Source organism: Salmo salar, chromosome ssa03 (assembly GCF_905237065.1).
Source record: "Salmo salar chromosome ssa03, Ssal_v3.1, whole genome shotgun sequence".
In the NCBI taxonomy this organism is placed as follows: Eukaryota; Metazoa; Chordata; class Actinopteri; order Salmoniformes; family Salmonidae; genus Salmo; species Salmo salar.
Window position 1 is genome coordinate 53,600,350 of NC_059444.1, and position 13,619 is coordinate 53,613,968.

Below are 13,619 nucleotides of genomic sequence, written 5' to 3' on the forward strand. Positions count from 1 at the left end.
CTAAAGTGTTATTCATATTCTTCATGAGTTCATTTGCATTAAAACATTGTCATTTACAGTAGGTCTCTGATACAGGGTAGGAGCAAAGAAAATAAGATTTTGTTGTGGTTTGGTTGCGAAACATCTTTATTTCATCGTATTTATTTCATTATGATGACATTCTCTACACTTCCAGCATGGGAGTCCCTGTTGAGACAGAGTTGGGCATGACTGGAAATCCAATCAGAATCAGAATCAGAATCTCATTACATTAGAATCAACATTAACAATTCAAGGATCAGTTGAGATCCATCTCCAATAGGCTACCTGTTCTGTATATGAGTGACACCAAGGGTTGTGGTGCCATCCTGACCAACAAAGAGTGCAAGTCCAGCTTCTGTAATAGATATAGATACTAAGCATTCGCACTCTCTATTGAGTAGTATGTCATGCTTTTAATCATACATAGGCTAGGATTAATCTGTGTTCTTGAAACCAGCATCAAGTTCAAAGCACCTTCCATGGGAGGAGGGAGCTCAAATACTGAGCCCAAGCTCTCTAGACAGAGATTTTCAACCACATCCTGGGCATCCACCCGTGTGTTCCCGACCCGAGTCAACTGACCGACAACTCTGGCCCTCTCCTGTGCCTCTGGGTTCTGACTGGGCATGGCATCAAGCAGTAGTCCCCCCTTCATCACCAGCTGCCTTCTCAGGGTGTCCTCTGATGAACCTGAAAACATTGTGGGGTTCACTTCAAATGCCAAATTATCTTTGGTGGTTGCAGTTTGATGAGGATAGTTAATTGGTGCATCTTTGTGTTGGTGTGTTTGCCTACAAACATATTAAACAGAGGTTGTTAGGTTAACCACACAAGTCTAAGCCCTAAAGATTTGTGTTAGCTTTCCTGAGCTAATGCCTAGGCTTTAGCTCAGCAGGTTGACAGTCTTGTAGCACAGGTCCAAACCCTGGCTGGTCACGCATACCAGGCTCAGAGTGACTGGAGGTGCTTTCTCTGGGCTGCTCAACATTCTCAGATGATAAAGTTCCATTTGGTAGTGAACGCTGGGTAGGACTGAGGAAAGCACAAACAGGAGAGTGACAAAGACTATAATCGGCATAATGCAATCAAAATTGGGAAATTAATATAAATGAAGAGATGGTTGAATAGTAGTAGTGTATGTGCAATAACATCCATAATACCGTATCAGTGAATAATAGTTGATCAATGCTATTAAGAAGATCCTCACACTCTGAAACATGGGTCTCCCTGGAGCAGCTGCATATGTAGGCCCACCTGTACAGGTAACCAATGAATCCAACAAGTTATACACGATCGGTTTTGTTACAAGACTTTGTTTTCACAAAATGTACTCATCAACTGCAAACTTCCATTTATCTAAGAGCACCCACCTTTTGTTCTTTCACTATGACTTAAGCAGTGCTGTCTGAGGATTTATCTACTTCTCCTATTCTCCCCATGTAGTGCACTAAAGGAGTGCACTATAAAGGGAGTAGGGTCCCGTTTGGATCTAAATAATTGTGGCTGACCTTGAGAAGGGAGTTGTCCAGCTTGTTGTCCTTGTTCATATATCCCTCTAGGAGGCAGTGCCGAGTCACATACCCAGAGCCTGCATACTCAGACAGGTTGAGGTCGACATAACCCACCTAATAACATGGAAATTGAGGAGATATTATTACTGAAGGTTTGAGAAAAAGTGATGCCCTATGGAAAAAACAACCCTCATGCATCTATACCTTCCATGTCTGCCAATCTAAAGGGTCTGGATAAGTGTAAGCAAGCCCTGACTATGCTATATGTAGGGAGCTTGCCCATGGACATGTTGAACAGTGGTCCCTCTCCTCTCAAACATACCTTTTGGTATGACCTTCCTCCCTTTGTGTCCTGCATGAAGAGAAGAACAGGTTATTTCATCGTTTTCATAATTTCGCTTTCCTTCAGCACATTTGAACAAGATTCTGAAATGGAACACAACACACCTCATTTTATGTATGCTGTTTTACCTAGATGGGAGATTTTATCAAATTTTACTCCATTTAGTAACAATTGCCATGCTGCATCCTAAATGGCACCCTATTCCCCATGTAGTGCACTATATAGGGAGCCATTTTGGACACACATCACACTGTTTTGCAGGGAGAGACTCTGATTTATGATAAGTTAGCTGACCTTGCGAACTGACAGTCTACACAAGCAGTCATCCAGGACTCCAGACAAGCTGTTGACTGCAGTTCGGCACTCAAATTCAAACATCTTTCCCCATTGCACTGAGTTGTGCAGGACTTCCAGTCTGTGGGTTACACACACAACTTGATAATAGTATTTGTGTAACTGTGGGTGAATCTTAAGTCTTTCTTCAAATCTTGCATGTTCGCCTCTAATGCAGTCTGTCCTTGCTTCACTGATTTTTCAGGTGAGAGGACGTGAGGAATCGAGGAAAGACTACAGATTCAACAACAAGCTCCCTTGCTCACTAGAGTTGGTGACACACCATATTTCTGCTGTACCCACCTCCATGCTCACCTTGGAGATTCCTCAGTAAAGGAGCCATCAAGCAAGCGAACTTTGCAGAAAATCAACCCTGTGACTTGTGGCACATTGCCCAGCTCATCCAAGAGTAGGGAAACGGAGAAGTTGTGCGTCCAGAAGTGTTTCCCGAGCACCGTGCGGGTATGCAGGCGAGCTGCCAACCACCTACTAGCCTCCATAGTCCCGTTTCCAGAGGTCCCTATAAAACTTGACTTATTAGAGGGACGATACAGTAGGTGAATACATGCAGGGTTGTGTTCATTAGAGCACACCGTAGCAAAACGTTTTATGACACAAAACTGAAAAATGTGTTGTCATTGGATGATTTCAGCTAGTACCTGCCAGATTCTAAATGTTTTCTCCCAACTGAACACGACTCAGCCCTAAAATGCATGGTCCAAACCACAACACAGAGGCTTTGTGACATCATACCGTTTCTAGACCAGAATGGTCATCACAACAACAAAAAACAGGCAAAACCACATTTAAACTTTAATGAAGGACAATGTTGAAACACCCATGTACAAAAGACATGTATTCTAAAACATAAAAAATAAATTATATTCCAAGCCATATGATTCTGTCCTCATATTTCATTCACACATCTTTTTTTATGAGACAATCATACACACTCAATGTTTTACATCAACACCATCGCTGAGCAGATCATCAACAATAAAGTCATAGTTTGATTGCAGTGAAATAAAGCATTTCATTAAAAGCTTTTCAGCAAGACTATTCGGTTCAAAGGGGTAACTTGAAGGTCCCCCTCAAGCACACCCTCCCAAACGGTGTATAGTATAGCCTACATACTCCACGACATCCAAAATCCTCCAACCCCAAACGGCACCCTTTATCCTATACAGTGCACTACGTTTTACCAGAGCCCTATGGGCCATGGTCAAAGTAGTATACTAAATAGGTAATAGGGTGTCTTTTGTGACAGAGCACATGTTCTAGTCCAGTCCAAGTAGAAAAACAGGCAGCTGATTGGGCATTGGGGACATCGACCTCCTCCGATTGTCTCTCTGCACGGTCCTCCTCACTCCTTCTCAGCCTCCTCCAAGGCCATCCGTTTCAGTAGACGCCGCTCTTTGCGGTCTCGCATCCGCTCTTTGAAGTCTTCCAGCTCTTTCCTCTGTAACACAGTTCGTTCAGTCATAATCTACCACTGTCAATCAAAACAGTAATTTTTTTTGATTTTCAATTATGGAGGACAGAGACATTGACAACAAATAAAACATCCCCAGTCCTTTAATCCTACACCAAATCAAAACAGTTCTTAAAGGGTTATTCCACTCAAAATATTATGTTAAATTGTATTGGGAGTGGGACATTCCTTTAATCTCAAATCTTTACCTCCAAAAGGGTCACTATTGGTAGGCATTGATATGTCATACTTCATTGTTCCTAAATCAAGAGAAAATGTGTAACTGTTGGCATAATAACATGACATTATTCACACACTCACATGCATCTTCTCATCGGGGGGGAAAATCTCCCTCTGAAGGTTGTAGAAGAGATCACCATGAAAGAGGAAAGTAAAAGTTTAACATTAATGAACAACAGATAAAAACGACTTATGACATGGTCATACACAAAATGTCAGAATTTGCCAGACAGTACTGTCAACCCTCTGACTGTCTACACAATCTAATAACATGTAGCCTAAACAAAGTTTAAAAGCACTGAAAGAATGAACCAGAGCATAATAAGCCATTGGGCTTTATTGTGTGTTAACCTCAACAACTGTTATGTATGTAGCGACTGTTGTCTCCGGCTGAAGCAACATTAGTTCTATGTACTTTTAATCATGAAATAAATTAAATGAACCAATCAAGATAACACTAACCTTTCTCTTCACAATATATTCTTCAAAATACTCTGCTTGGTTGGAGATCCAGAACATGGTCACAGGGAAGGACAAATACAGCATCATCTGATCAAAGGAACACAGACAAAATAAACGTCTATATCAAGTCACTATCATCTCTTTGTTAGACATGTTACATGATTGTCAGTATAATAGATAGCTACATTGGTTTGTGTATCAGTTACCACTACAGTTATAAGACAACAATGAGGCAGATGGTGCTTTCAAGACAATTGGGAACTCTTGAAAAAAAAACGTCAGTGATCAAATCATGACGTCAGTGATCAAATTAAATCATGTGTAGCAGCCTGAATGTTTGACATCCCTACTTTTTCGTAGCAGGTTAATTTAGGAGAACTTACACAGCAGGTTGGGAGACGGAGGTTAAGGTTAGGAAAAGGGTTAGCTTAAATGCTCTCCTAAACTGCTACGGAAATCACTATCGAAGTGGCGTGAAAAGAGTGTGTCCCCTAAAATAACAACATTGTTGACGAGGATGATGTTACGTGACCACCTGGCTGGATAGCTAGCAAGTTAGCTACTGTAACGATCAACGTGTAGCTATTTCTACACCAATATAGAGCGTTTCGCGTGCAGTCTTTTTCCTTGTTGCGACTAGGATCCCTTACAAACGATAGACTGTACCCTCGTCTATGCTATTAATCATGACATTATGATGAAAAAAACTATTTTACTCACACGAAAGACCTCGATTTTCACCCCCATGTTTGCGCTGCTACTGCGCCAACCTTCACACTGCACTTCCTGGTTTTCGGGTTACGACTTTTCACAAAATATCCAATCAGTGACTAGAGTCCCATTTCTTTACGGTCAGTGCTATTCGGGATCATTGGGACGTCCAAACCAAACCTTTTTACCTTTCATTATTATTATTCGTAAATAATAGTGTAGTTTTATGTAAGGGCGGCACATTTCCAACAATATTACATTAGTGCTGGATATGGGTGAATATAATGAATTACTTGATGGTGACCCTCTGATTTTATTTTGTAGATTTCCTTTGAAACTGTATGCCATAAGTTGATTTTTGATACCCCCCACTTTTTTTACATTTGTTGATTTCTTTATTAAATCAATAAGAACTCTTTACAATGGAAGTAATAGCTCTGTAAAACTTGATACATCACCTATATTTGAAATCAACAGAGGAGTGAGGCAAGGTTGCCCAATTAGTCCATTCCTCTACCTCTTCACAGCTCAGGTTTGACATCTACTAGTATCCCAGAATTCCTTTACAGGTATTAAGATAGATGAAAGAATCAACACATCTGCATAATCAAAACAGATGATGTTAAAGTTCACAGCTAGATTTTGCCATGTAAACGAAAGCTCAAAAGAAACAGTTGCCTGGCTTTAACCCCAGGTGAGAGCAGGTACCCGTGTAGATGGAAACAAAAAAGTCTGAGCCTTTTGGATATACACTTGTGCGTTGCTTTGCCATGTGGTATAAGGAACTGAAGTAGATAAACCACTGAAGAAGCTGATAATGTGTAGCGTGATTATTTTTGTTGTGATACAGCGCATACGATTGTGAAAACTGAACTGTTCGGTATAGCAACGTACTGATGCAAACCTGTTTGCACACGACATTACGTACTTCACGTTCTTCACGTCTGCGCATGACGTCACCGACGACGAGAGGTGTTTGTTCTGGATCCTGGGAAAGAAAGATCCCGCGCACCTTGACAACCGAATAAACGAGGTAAAACGAATTAGTTTTTATTTAAAAAAAATTACACTGTGAATGCAAAGCCTTTAGAAAGTAATGTATTTCACACGAAGCTCCTGCGTGAGCACGAATCTAAGGACTCCGTCGTTTGAGGTCGTCGTAGCGTGCGCCTATTGGGAGAGAGTCGTCTGGAGGCCTGCTACTGAGACACGGGAATTAAACAAGCTAACGTTAACTGCGATATCATTTTCTGATATCTCTGACTAAGCGAACAAAAAAACGAACCCTCCAGCGTTAACGTTATGCTATTGTCCTGATTACATCACAACCTACTCAATTTGGATTTCCACGGGCCTCAACACAAGATTACACTAACGTTATCTAAGCTAACTGTATCAACTACCTACCCCTCCTCATCACTAGTATTAGCTAGCCTGCTAGAATGCCCAGCAAGCTAGCTACCTTGCCACTGGTGGTTGACTGAGTAGTTGTTAGCCAGCTAACAACATCAACAGTATTTTGACAACTAGTTGATTAGCTAGCAAGTAAGTCAACTAACGTTACGTTTTCATATGAACTCTGCTTGTTGTGTTGGATGGTATGTGCTTACATTCTAGAAGAGAAGATACGCAAGAAACGCATGCTTTTCAGTTCTAACGTTAGCTCGGTAACTAGCTGGATTTTTAACAAATTGTCACTTTTCGATGTTAACGAGGATGAAAGTGTTTACTTCTCACATAGCGGGCCTGTCAATTTGACAATGATGACAAGTGACGGGTCATACAACGCCATTTGCGTTCCCTCAACAGGATTTGAAGTAGGTAATATTTCGGAACTACGCCAAGGATCCACAACTGTATTGTAAACTTAGCTTGCTAGCTAACGTTAGCTGCTTCGGACTGGACTCTTTGTATACCTGACGGGACTTCGTTTTAAGCGTGTTCTCTTGCTCGATTTCGCGAAACCGTGATATCTGCACTTATGCAGTTGCCACTAAATGAAGATAGTAACAAAACATTTGAATAGGCGTTCGGTATTTAGAATAAGGACTTGGAGCTGCTTGCTTGCAGTCGCCATTTTGTGTGGTCTGAAGAGAAGTGGATAAACGTTGGCGTTTTATAGAACATATTTGTATTTATTTGAACATTATTTAACTAGGCAAGTCAGTTAAGAACTGATTATTATTTTCAATGACGGCCTAGGAACAGTGGGTTAACTGCCTTGTTTAGGGGCAGAACGACAGATTTTTACCTTGTTAGCTCGGGGATTCGGTCTTGCAACCTTTCGGTTACTAGTCCAACGCTCTAACCACTAGGCTACCTGTAAGGAAACAAGCCGAATTGTCATTTTGTTTGTATGAAATTTCATCCATATAGTGAACCTTGTTGGTGTATTTCAAAGTACAGTAACTTAGCCTTGTTTTCCGTGAAAATGAGTTATGCTGCTGCTGTCGACACTGTACTTTCGCTTTGACTGATCACTCTTGACTTTGGCATAACGTTAGTATCACCTGATTAGGGTCAAAACAAGCATTTCACGTGTTGACGTTGTCCATGCCATATATTTGTATCCGTAAGTACACACACACAGCCCCACTTAATAGTATTTTGTCTACTCTATGTACCAGGACCCTTCGGAGCTGTCACGTCTTTTCTCTGTTGCATACCTTTTCTGACAGTCGATTGCATTTACCACTAACGTTATTGGTTAAGTTTAATTGCTTTTATGGAGTTTTTAGGTTAGTGTGTTTGTATGTCCATCCATATCTATCTACGCTGGTACCAAATGCATCCGGATTTGTGTCAAAAGGCAGTGGAAATGGTGAGGGAGAATCCAATAAAATGTGCTGTAAACACAAGGGGGTTTAAAAGACAGGAGGGGTGTTGAGTTTAGAGGAAGAACAGGAGAATTTGTCTATCCCCTTTGATCAAGTCAAATGTGTGACCACTCCACTGTTCAGCCTAGCAACAAAAGTAGGATGTAACAAATGATTGCCAGAAAAATGCATGCTAAATATTCACAGTATTAGTTGAGCGAGAAAGTTAGGGATGAAATTAATTTGGGATGTGACAAATGGAAAATTTTTCTTAACGTTTAAACTGCTATTTTTAACGGGTTTCCATTAAAATGATAAAATGCATAAAGTTCCACGTGAATTCACAATGGAGCTTTGCTGCTGCCAGCAATGGTTTTGGGTCTCACGGTGCTTCCCTTTCAAATGCTTAAGCATTGCACCTGTACTACCATTACTGTACCTCTTTAAGTTTGCATTTCTTTCTCATTTAACTTTACAAATTATTGCCGTACAGGACTTTGCTGCTGTCGCTTGCCTTTTGCTGCCATTTTCCAACTGTTAACAATGATGACTTAGTGGTGGATAGTCGACTCCAAAATAATAACTCCTATGATTCAGTGTTTTTGGATCGGTGGAGACTGATTAGTTGCAGGGGCGAAAATCTGATATCAACTTTGGGGGGACAATTACATGAAATTTTCTCAAGAGCAATTCCTGAGGGGGACACCAAAAGTAGTGCTGTAACACACAGCCTACATTGTAATATGGTAAATGTATATTGAGGAACCAAAGAAATAAGGTGTTTGCCGTACTCCTAACTACCGGTACCCAAAACTACACAACTACTCACAACAGCAATACCATTGCCTTTAACAAATCTTAGTTCAGTCACCAGTTTAAGTTGAGAGTGGGGGTATCCATGGCATTTTCCAATTATGTTCCTATTTTACAAGTTAAAAAATTGAGAACCTTTCATAATGTTGCCAAACAAAGACTCAACAAACTTACCTGAGACTCCCTGTCTCTGCCAGTCTGTCCCTGCATATCTGTCCCCAACTCTGCTGTCTGTGTGCCATCTGTTGCCTGCTCTGCCTAATGACATCATTGTGAAACATTTCCATTAGCATTTCATTTCTTTCTTATAAACATTTTATCAACTAGTCTTTGAGATATTAGGCTACTAGGGTTCTTACTTTGCGTTTTGGTGTACTGAAAAATACTCTGATGTCCGTCTTTTATTTTTCTGCCATTTTTCTATCTGGCTGGCTGGCTACACACACACACAGTGTGTAGGTTATTTACAGTAGGAGATGGGCTTCTATCATCTTATCTTTTATCATTCTATTTGGGCTTCGATCTAAAAGGTAGCTAGCAAATGTGAAACGGATTAAAATGACAAGAGTTGACACCTGTATGAGTTCACCATTTACACAACATATGCTGCAACCTTTTGTAATTTTAATAGTTTGTTTCATATTGGCTGGCTTCCAACAATAGCTGAATTTGCAAAGCTAGCGAGCACCAATTCAGTTTCAGTGGTGTTTGCTATAATCTTTTCTACCCGGGTTAAAATAAATAAATAAAAGTTCCCTTGCGACAATTTAGCTTTTGCAACGAGACCATTAAATATATTTAAGACAATGGTAGAAGAGAGTGTAGTTCTGTTCAGTTTGGACTTCAGTTTATCGCTAACCTTATCATAGGGACTTTGAAGCACTAACTTACATCATCTGCATGCTGATCTCGGAATAAATTGACGATAGCAAAGATTCCATCTTTGACGAGGCCACATAAATGGAATAGGTACTAGCTAGCTTAATAGTTAATATTTGCGCGCTAGCTCTGCATATTCAGCTAGTGTGTGTGCGCGATTGACTGGATTAACCTCACGTCAGTTACGTTCATTGAGTGCCTTTCAGACAGTGGCTACGACCCCTCTGTTACCTTGCCAGTGGATCAAACCATTGTGAGGAAAAGGGTGGAGGGGTCGCAATCTTTTGAAACTTAAAAACGCGCTATTAAGTGGCTATAATCAGCACAATTGCTTTCATTGCGTATTATTAATATTATTTAAATTATAGTTATGTTTCAGTGATATATTGGGGGGGACAAATCATATTTGTCGTGTCCCCCCCGCGATTTCCGCCCCTGATTAGTTGCCGTACTTCCGAGAACACTTGCATCTTTCATAGCTTGCGAGGGGCGGAGAGAGAGAAGAGGGACACAGTATAGGCAGGTTGACCACCAGGCAGACAGTCAGAACCGTGCACTTAGGCCTCTATCGGCAATCAAGAACTCTAGCAATGGAATGCTGTATCTTACAATTTCTTGGCTTGCAGTGTCTCGAACCTTCAATTAAGCAGGGCCTAGCATCAGTGAATTGACCAGGATATTGAGATGAAAGAGATGCAACACTTCGCTCTCACACAGTCACACACAGTATGTGCACAGATTTGGTAGCCAGGGCAACAAAACAGCGGAGAAGTTGAACCCCGCGCTTCAACACTCTTAGTTGCGGAACTAAGACTCAGATTTGTCTCTCTTAAAATACACGCCAAAAAAAATACTATGGTTGCAAAGTTAAACAAACCAAACAACTCTATGCACAATAATTACTTTTAACAATTTCCACAGAAAATGTAACACATTTACTTGAACAGTGCAGATGCAAATTTTGGTAATAGAATGACAGCACAAATAGCAAAAACCATCATTCTGTTACCAGACATTGCATCTGCACTCAAGTAAATTAGTTTTAGTACAAATTTTATGTGAATGTTTTTTTAAATATTTTTTTATATTTTTATTATTTTTATAAGTAGTCCAGCATCATTCTGTTACTGTGGAATTGCCCTCTTATCTTACTTTCTTGCCCTCCTCAAAAATCTGTGGGTACTCTCTGTGGTTGAGTAACCATGGTAACTCCATCCTTGGCCTAGTTGTAGGTTTTACCTCTGAATGGAGGGGAGTGCTGTGGAATGAACAGGGAGCAAACAATAAAATCCATACATTTTATTGGATAAACGAAAGCCCTTCATTTCAAAATCTTCCCGTTAATCATGATTCATTAATCAATAATGATTCAGTCTTGATTAGTACCATCATGTTATGGTGAAACTATACAAATAGTCTAATATTAAACAGCTCATGTGGATTTTCTGTCTGTCTCCCTCATGAAATTGTCTGAAAGCAGCTCCTGGAACATTGACTGCATCTAGACTGTTGTCTCGTCACACCTCCCTTGTATGCTATTCCATTAACCTCTATGGGCTAGGTGGGACGCTAGCGTGCCACCCGTGGTGCACTCCATCAACAGCAGGTGCATTTCAAGAGCGGCAAATTTGAATCCAAATAAATGTCAAAATTCAAATTTTTCAAACATACAACTATTTTACACCCTTTGAAAGATAAACATCTCCTTAATCTAACCACGTTTTACGATTTCAAAAAGGTTTTACGGCGAAAGCATAAATTTAGAGTATGTTAGGACAGTACATTTACAAGAGTTGTGTGTAATGTTTTGTCAATTCAAAGACAGGGTCACCAAAACCATAAAACCAGCTAAAATGATGCACTAACCTTTTACAATCTCCATCAGATGACACTCCTAGGACATTATGTTAGACAATGCATGCATTTTTAGTTCTATCAAGTTCATATTTATATCCAAAAACAGCGTTTTACTATGGCATTGATGTTGAGGAAATCGTTTCCCTCCAATAACCGGCAGTCAAGTCAGCGTCACAAATTAAATAATTAAAATTAGAAAACATTGGTAAAATATTATATTGTCATTTAAAGAATTATAGATTTACATCTCTTGAACGCAATCAACTTGCCAGATTTAAAAATAACCTTACTGGGAAATCACACTTTGCAATAATCTGAGCACTGCGCCCAGAAAAATACGCGTTGCGATACAGACTAGACGTCATGTTGGGGAGATCTAAAATCGAAAATACTATGTAAATAATCCATTACCTTTGATTCTCTTCATCAGATGTCACTTCCAGGTATCACAGGTCCATAACGAATGTAGTTTTGTTCAAAAAAGCTCATCATTTATGTCCAAAAATCTCCGTCTTGTTAGCACATGATCTAAGCCAGCCGGACTTCTCGTCATGAACGAGGGGAAAAAATATATTTCCGTTCGTTCAAACATGTCAAACGTTGTATAGCATAAATCATTAGGGCCTTTTTTAACCAGAACATGAATAATATTCAAGGTGGACGAATGCATACTCTTTTATAACGTATTGGAACGAGGGTACCCAACATGAACTCGCGCGCCAGGTGTCTAATGGGCCATCATCGTTCCATGGCTCTTGTTCGGTCAGATCTCCCTCCAGAAGACTCAAAACACTTTGTAAAGGCTGGTGACATCTAGTGGAAGCAATAGGAAGTGCCAAAATATTCCTCAGCCCCTGTGTTTTTCAATGGGATAGGTTTAAAGGTAATACAACACATCAGGTATCCACTTCCTGTCAGAAAATGTCTCAGGGTTTTGCCTGCCAAATGAGTTCTGTTATACTCACAGACACCATTCAAACAGTTTTAGAAAATTTAGGGTGTTTTCTATCCATATGTAATAAGTATATGCATATTCTAGTTACTGGGTAGGAGTGGTAACCAGATTAAATCGGGTATGTTTTTTTATCCAGCCGTGTCAATACTGCCCCCTAGCCCTAACAGGTTTTAAAGCCTTTCAGTAGCGCCGTGCCCGGCATACTTTTGGTCATGTAGTGTATGTGGAGTTGGTCCCCGCCTTTGCTGCTATAACAGCTTCCGCTCTTCTGGGAAGGCTTTCCACTAGATGTTGGAACATTGCTGCGGGGACTTGCTTCCATTCAGCCACAAGCATTAGTGAGGTCGGGCAGTGATGTTGGGGGATTAGGCCTGGCTCTCAGTCAGCGTTCCAATTAATCTCAAAGGTGTTCGATGGGGTTGAGGTCAGGGTTCTGTGCAGCCAGTCAAGTTCTTCCACATCGATCTCGACAAACCATTTCTGTATGGACCTCGCTTTGTTTATGGGGGGATTGTCATGCTGTAACAGGGAAGAGCCTTCCCCAAACTGTTGCCACCAAGTTGTAAGCAAAGAATCGTCTAGAATGTTAATGTATTCTCTAGTGTTAAGATTGCCCTTCACTTGAACTAAGGGGACGAGCCCGAACCATGAAAAACAGCCCCAGACCATTATTCCTCCTCCACCAAATTTTCTAATAAATTTATATTTGTCACATGCACCTAATACAACAGGTGTGGACCTTACAGTGAAATGCTTACTTACAAGCACTTAACTAAAAATGCAGTTTAAAGAAAATAGCATATATATATATATATATATATATATATATATATATATATATATATATATATGTATGTATATATGTGTATATGTATGTATATATGTGTATATGTATGTATATATGTGTATATGTATATATGTATATATGTATGTATGTATGTATGTATATATATATGTGTATATATATATATATATATGTATGTATATATGTGTATATATATATATATATATGTATATATATATGTATGTATGTATATATATGTATGTATATATGTGTATATGTATGTATATGTATATATATATATATATGTATGTATGTATATATGTGTATATATATGTATGTGTATATGTATGTATGTGTATATGTATGTATGTGTGTAAAAAGAACAACAAACAATTAAAGAGCAGCAGTAAAGAACAATAGAGG

At 39.7% G+C, this 13,619-nt stretch overlaps 2 protein-coding genes across 4 annotated transcripts in view; one reads left to right on the forward strand and one right to left on the reverse strand.

Moving 5' to 3' along the window:
- Positions 1-103: 103 nt before the first annotated feature.
- On the reverse strand, positions 104-7,560 carry LOC106600925 (protein FAM102B). Of its 2 annotated transcripts, XM_045714942.1 has the most exons (12): positions 7,344-7,560; positions 4,382-4,468; positions 4,001-4,033; positions 2,868-3,667; positions 2,170-2,728; positions 1,855-1,884; positions 1,530-1,646; positions 1,229-1,275; positions 965-1,053; positions 496-711; positions 307-376; positions 104-186 (listed from the first exon to the last, which is right to left on the reverse strand). In XM_045714942.1, exons 5-12 carry the CDS (start codon positions 2,251-2,253, stop codon positions 141-143), a joined length of 699 nt encoding a protein of 232 aa, XP_045570898.1. In that variant the 5' UTR covers positions 2,254-2,728; positions 2,868-3,667; positions 4,001-4,033; positions 4,382-4,468; positions 7,344-7,560; the 3' UTR covers positions 104-140. The 2 variants fall into 2 exon arrangements, with proteins under 2 accessions (XP_045570898.1, XP_045570899.1); XM_045714943.1 differs by lacking the exon at positions 7,344-7,560 and adding an exon at positions 5,551-6,144 and having other exon boundaries at positions 2,170-3,667.
- The window catches only part of LOC106600922 (bromodomain-containing protein 4), a 59,899-nt gene continuing 52,319 nt past the window's right edge, over positions 6,040-13,619 (forward strand). Inside the window, exon 1 of one of the 2 annotated variants that reach the window (XM_045714940.1) lies at positions 6,040-6,125. The gene's annotated coding sequence lies outside the window, so the exon portion shown is untranslated. Of the gene's footprint in view, positions 6,126-6,358; positions 6,638-13,619 lie in introns of those variants that run through there. The other variant, XM_045714941.1, reaches the window with a different exon arrangement.

Bases quoted from the DNA above. Each gene is read 5' to 3' on its own strand.
- LOC106600925 (XM_045714942.1), bottom strand. From the start codon at position 2,253: ATGTTTGAATTTGAGTGCCGAACTGCAGTCAACAGCTTGTCTGGAGTC. The intron at 1,276-1,529 runs GTCAGCCACAAT...TTACCTGTACAG, and splicing joins TGGACAACTCCCTTCTCAAG to GTGGGCCTACATATGCAGCT. The intron at 712-964 runs GTATGCGTGACC...CAATGTTTTCAG, and splicing joins CTCCAGTCACTCTGAGCCTG to GTTCATCAGAGGACACCCTG.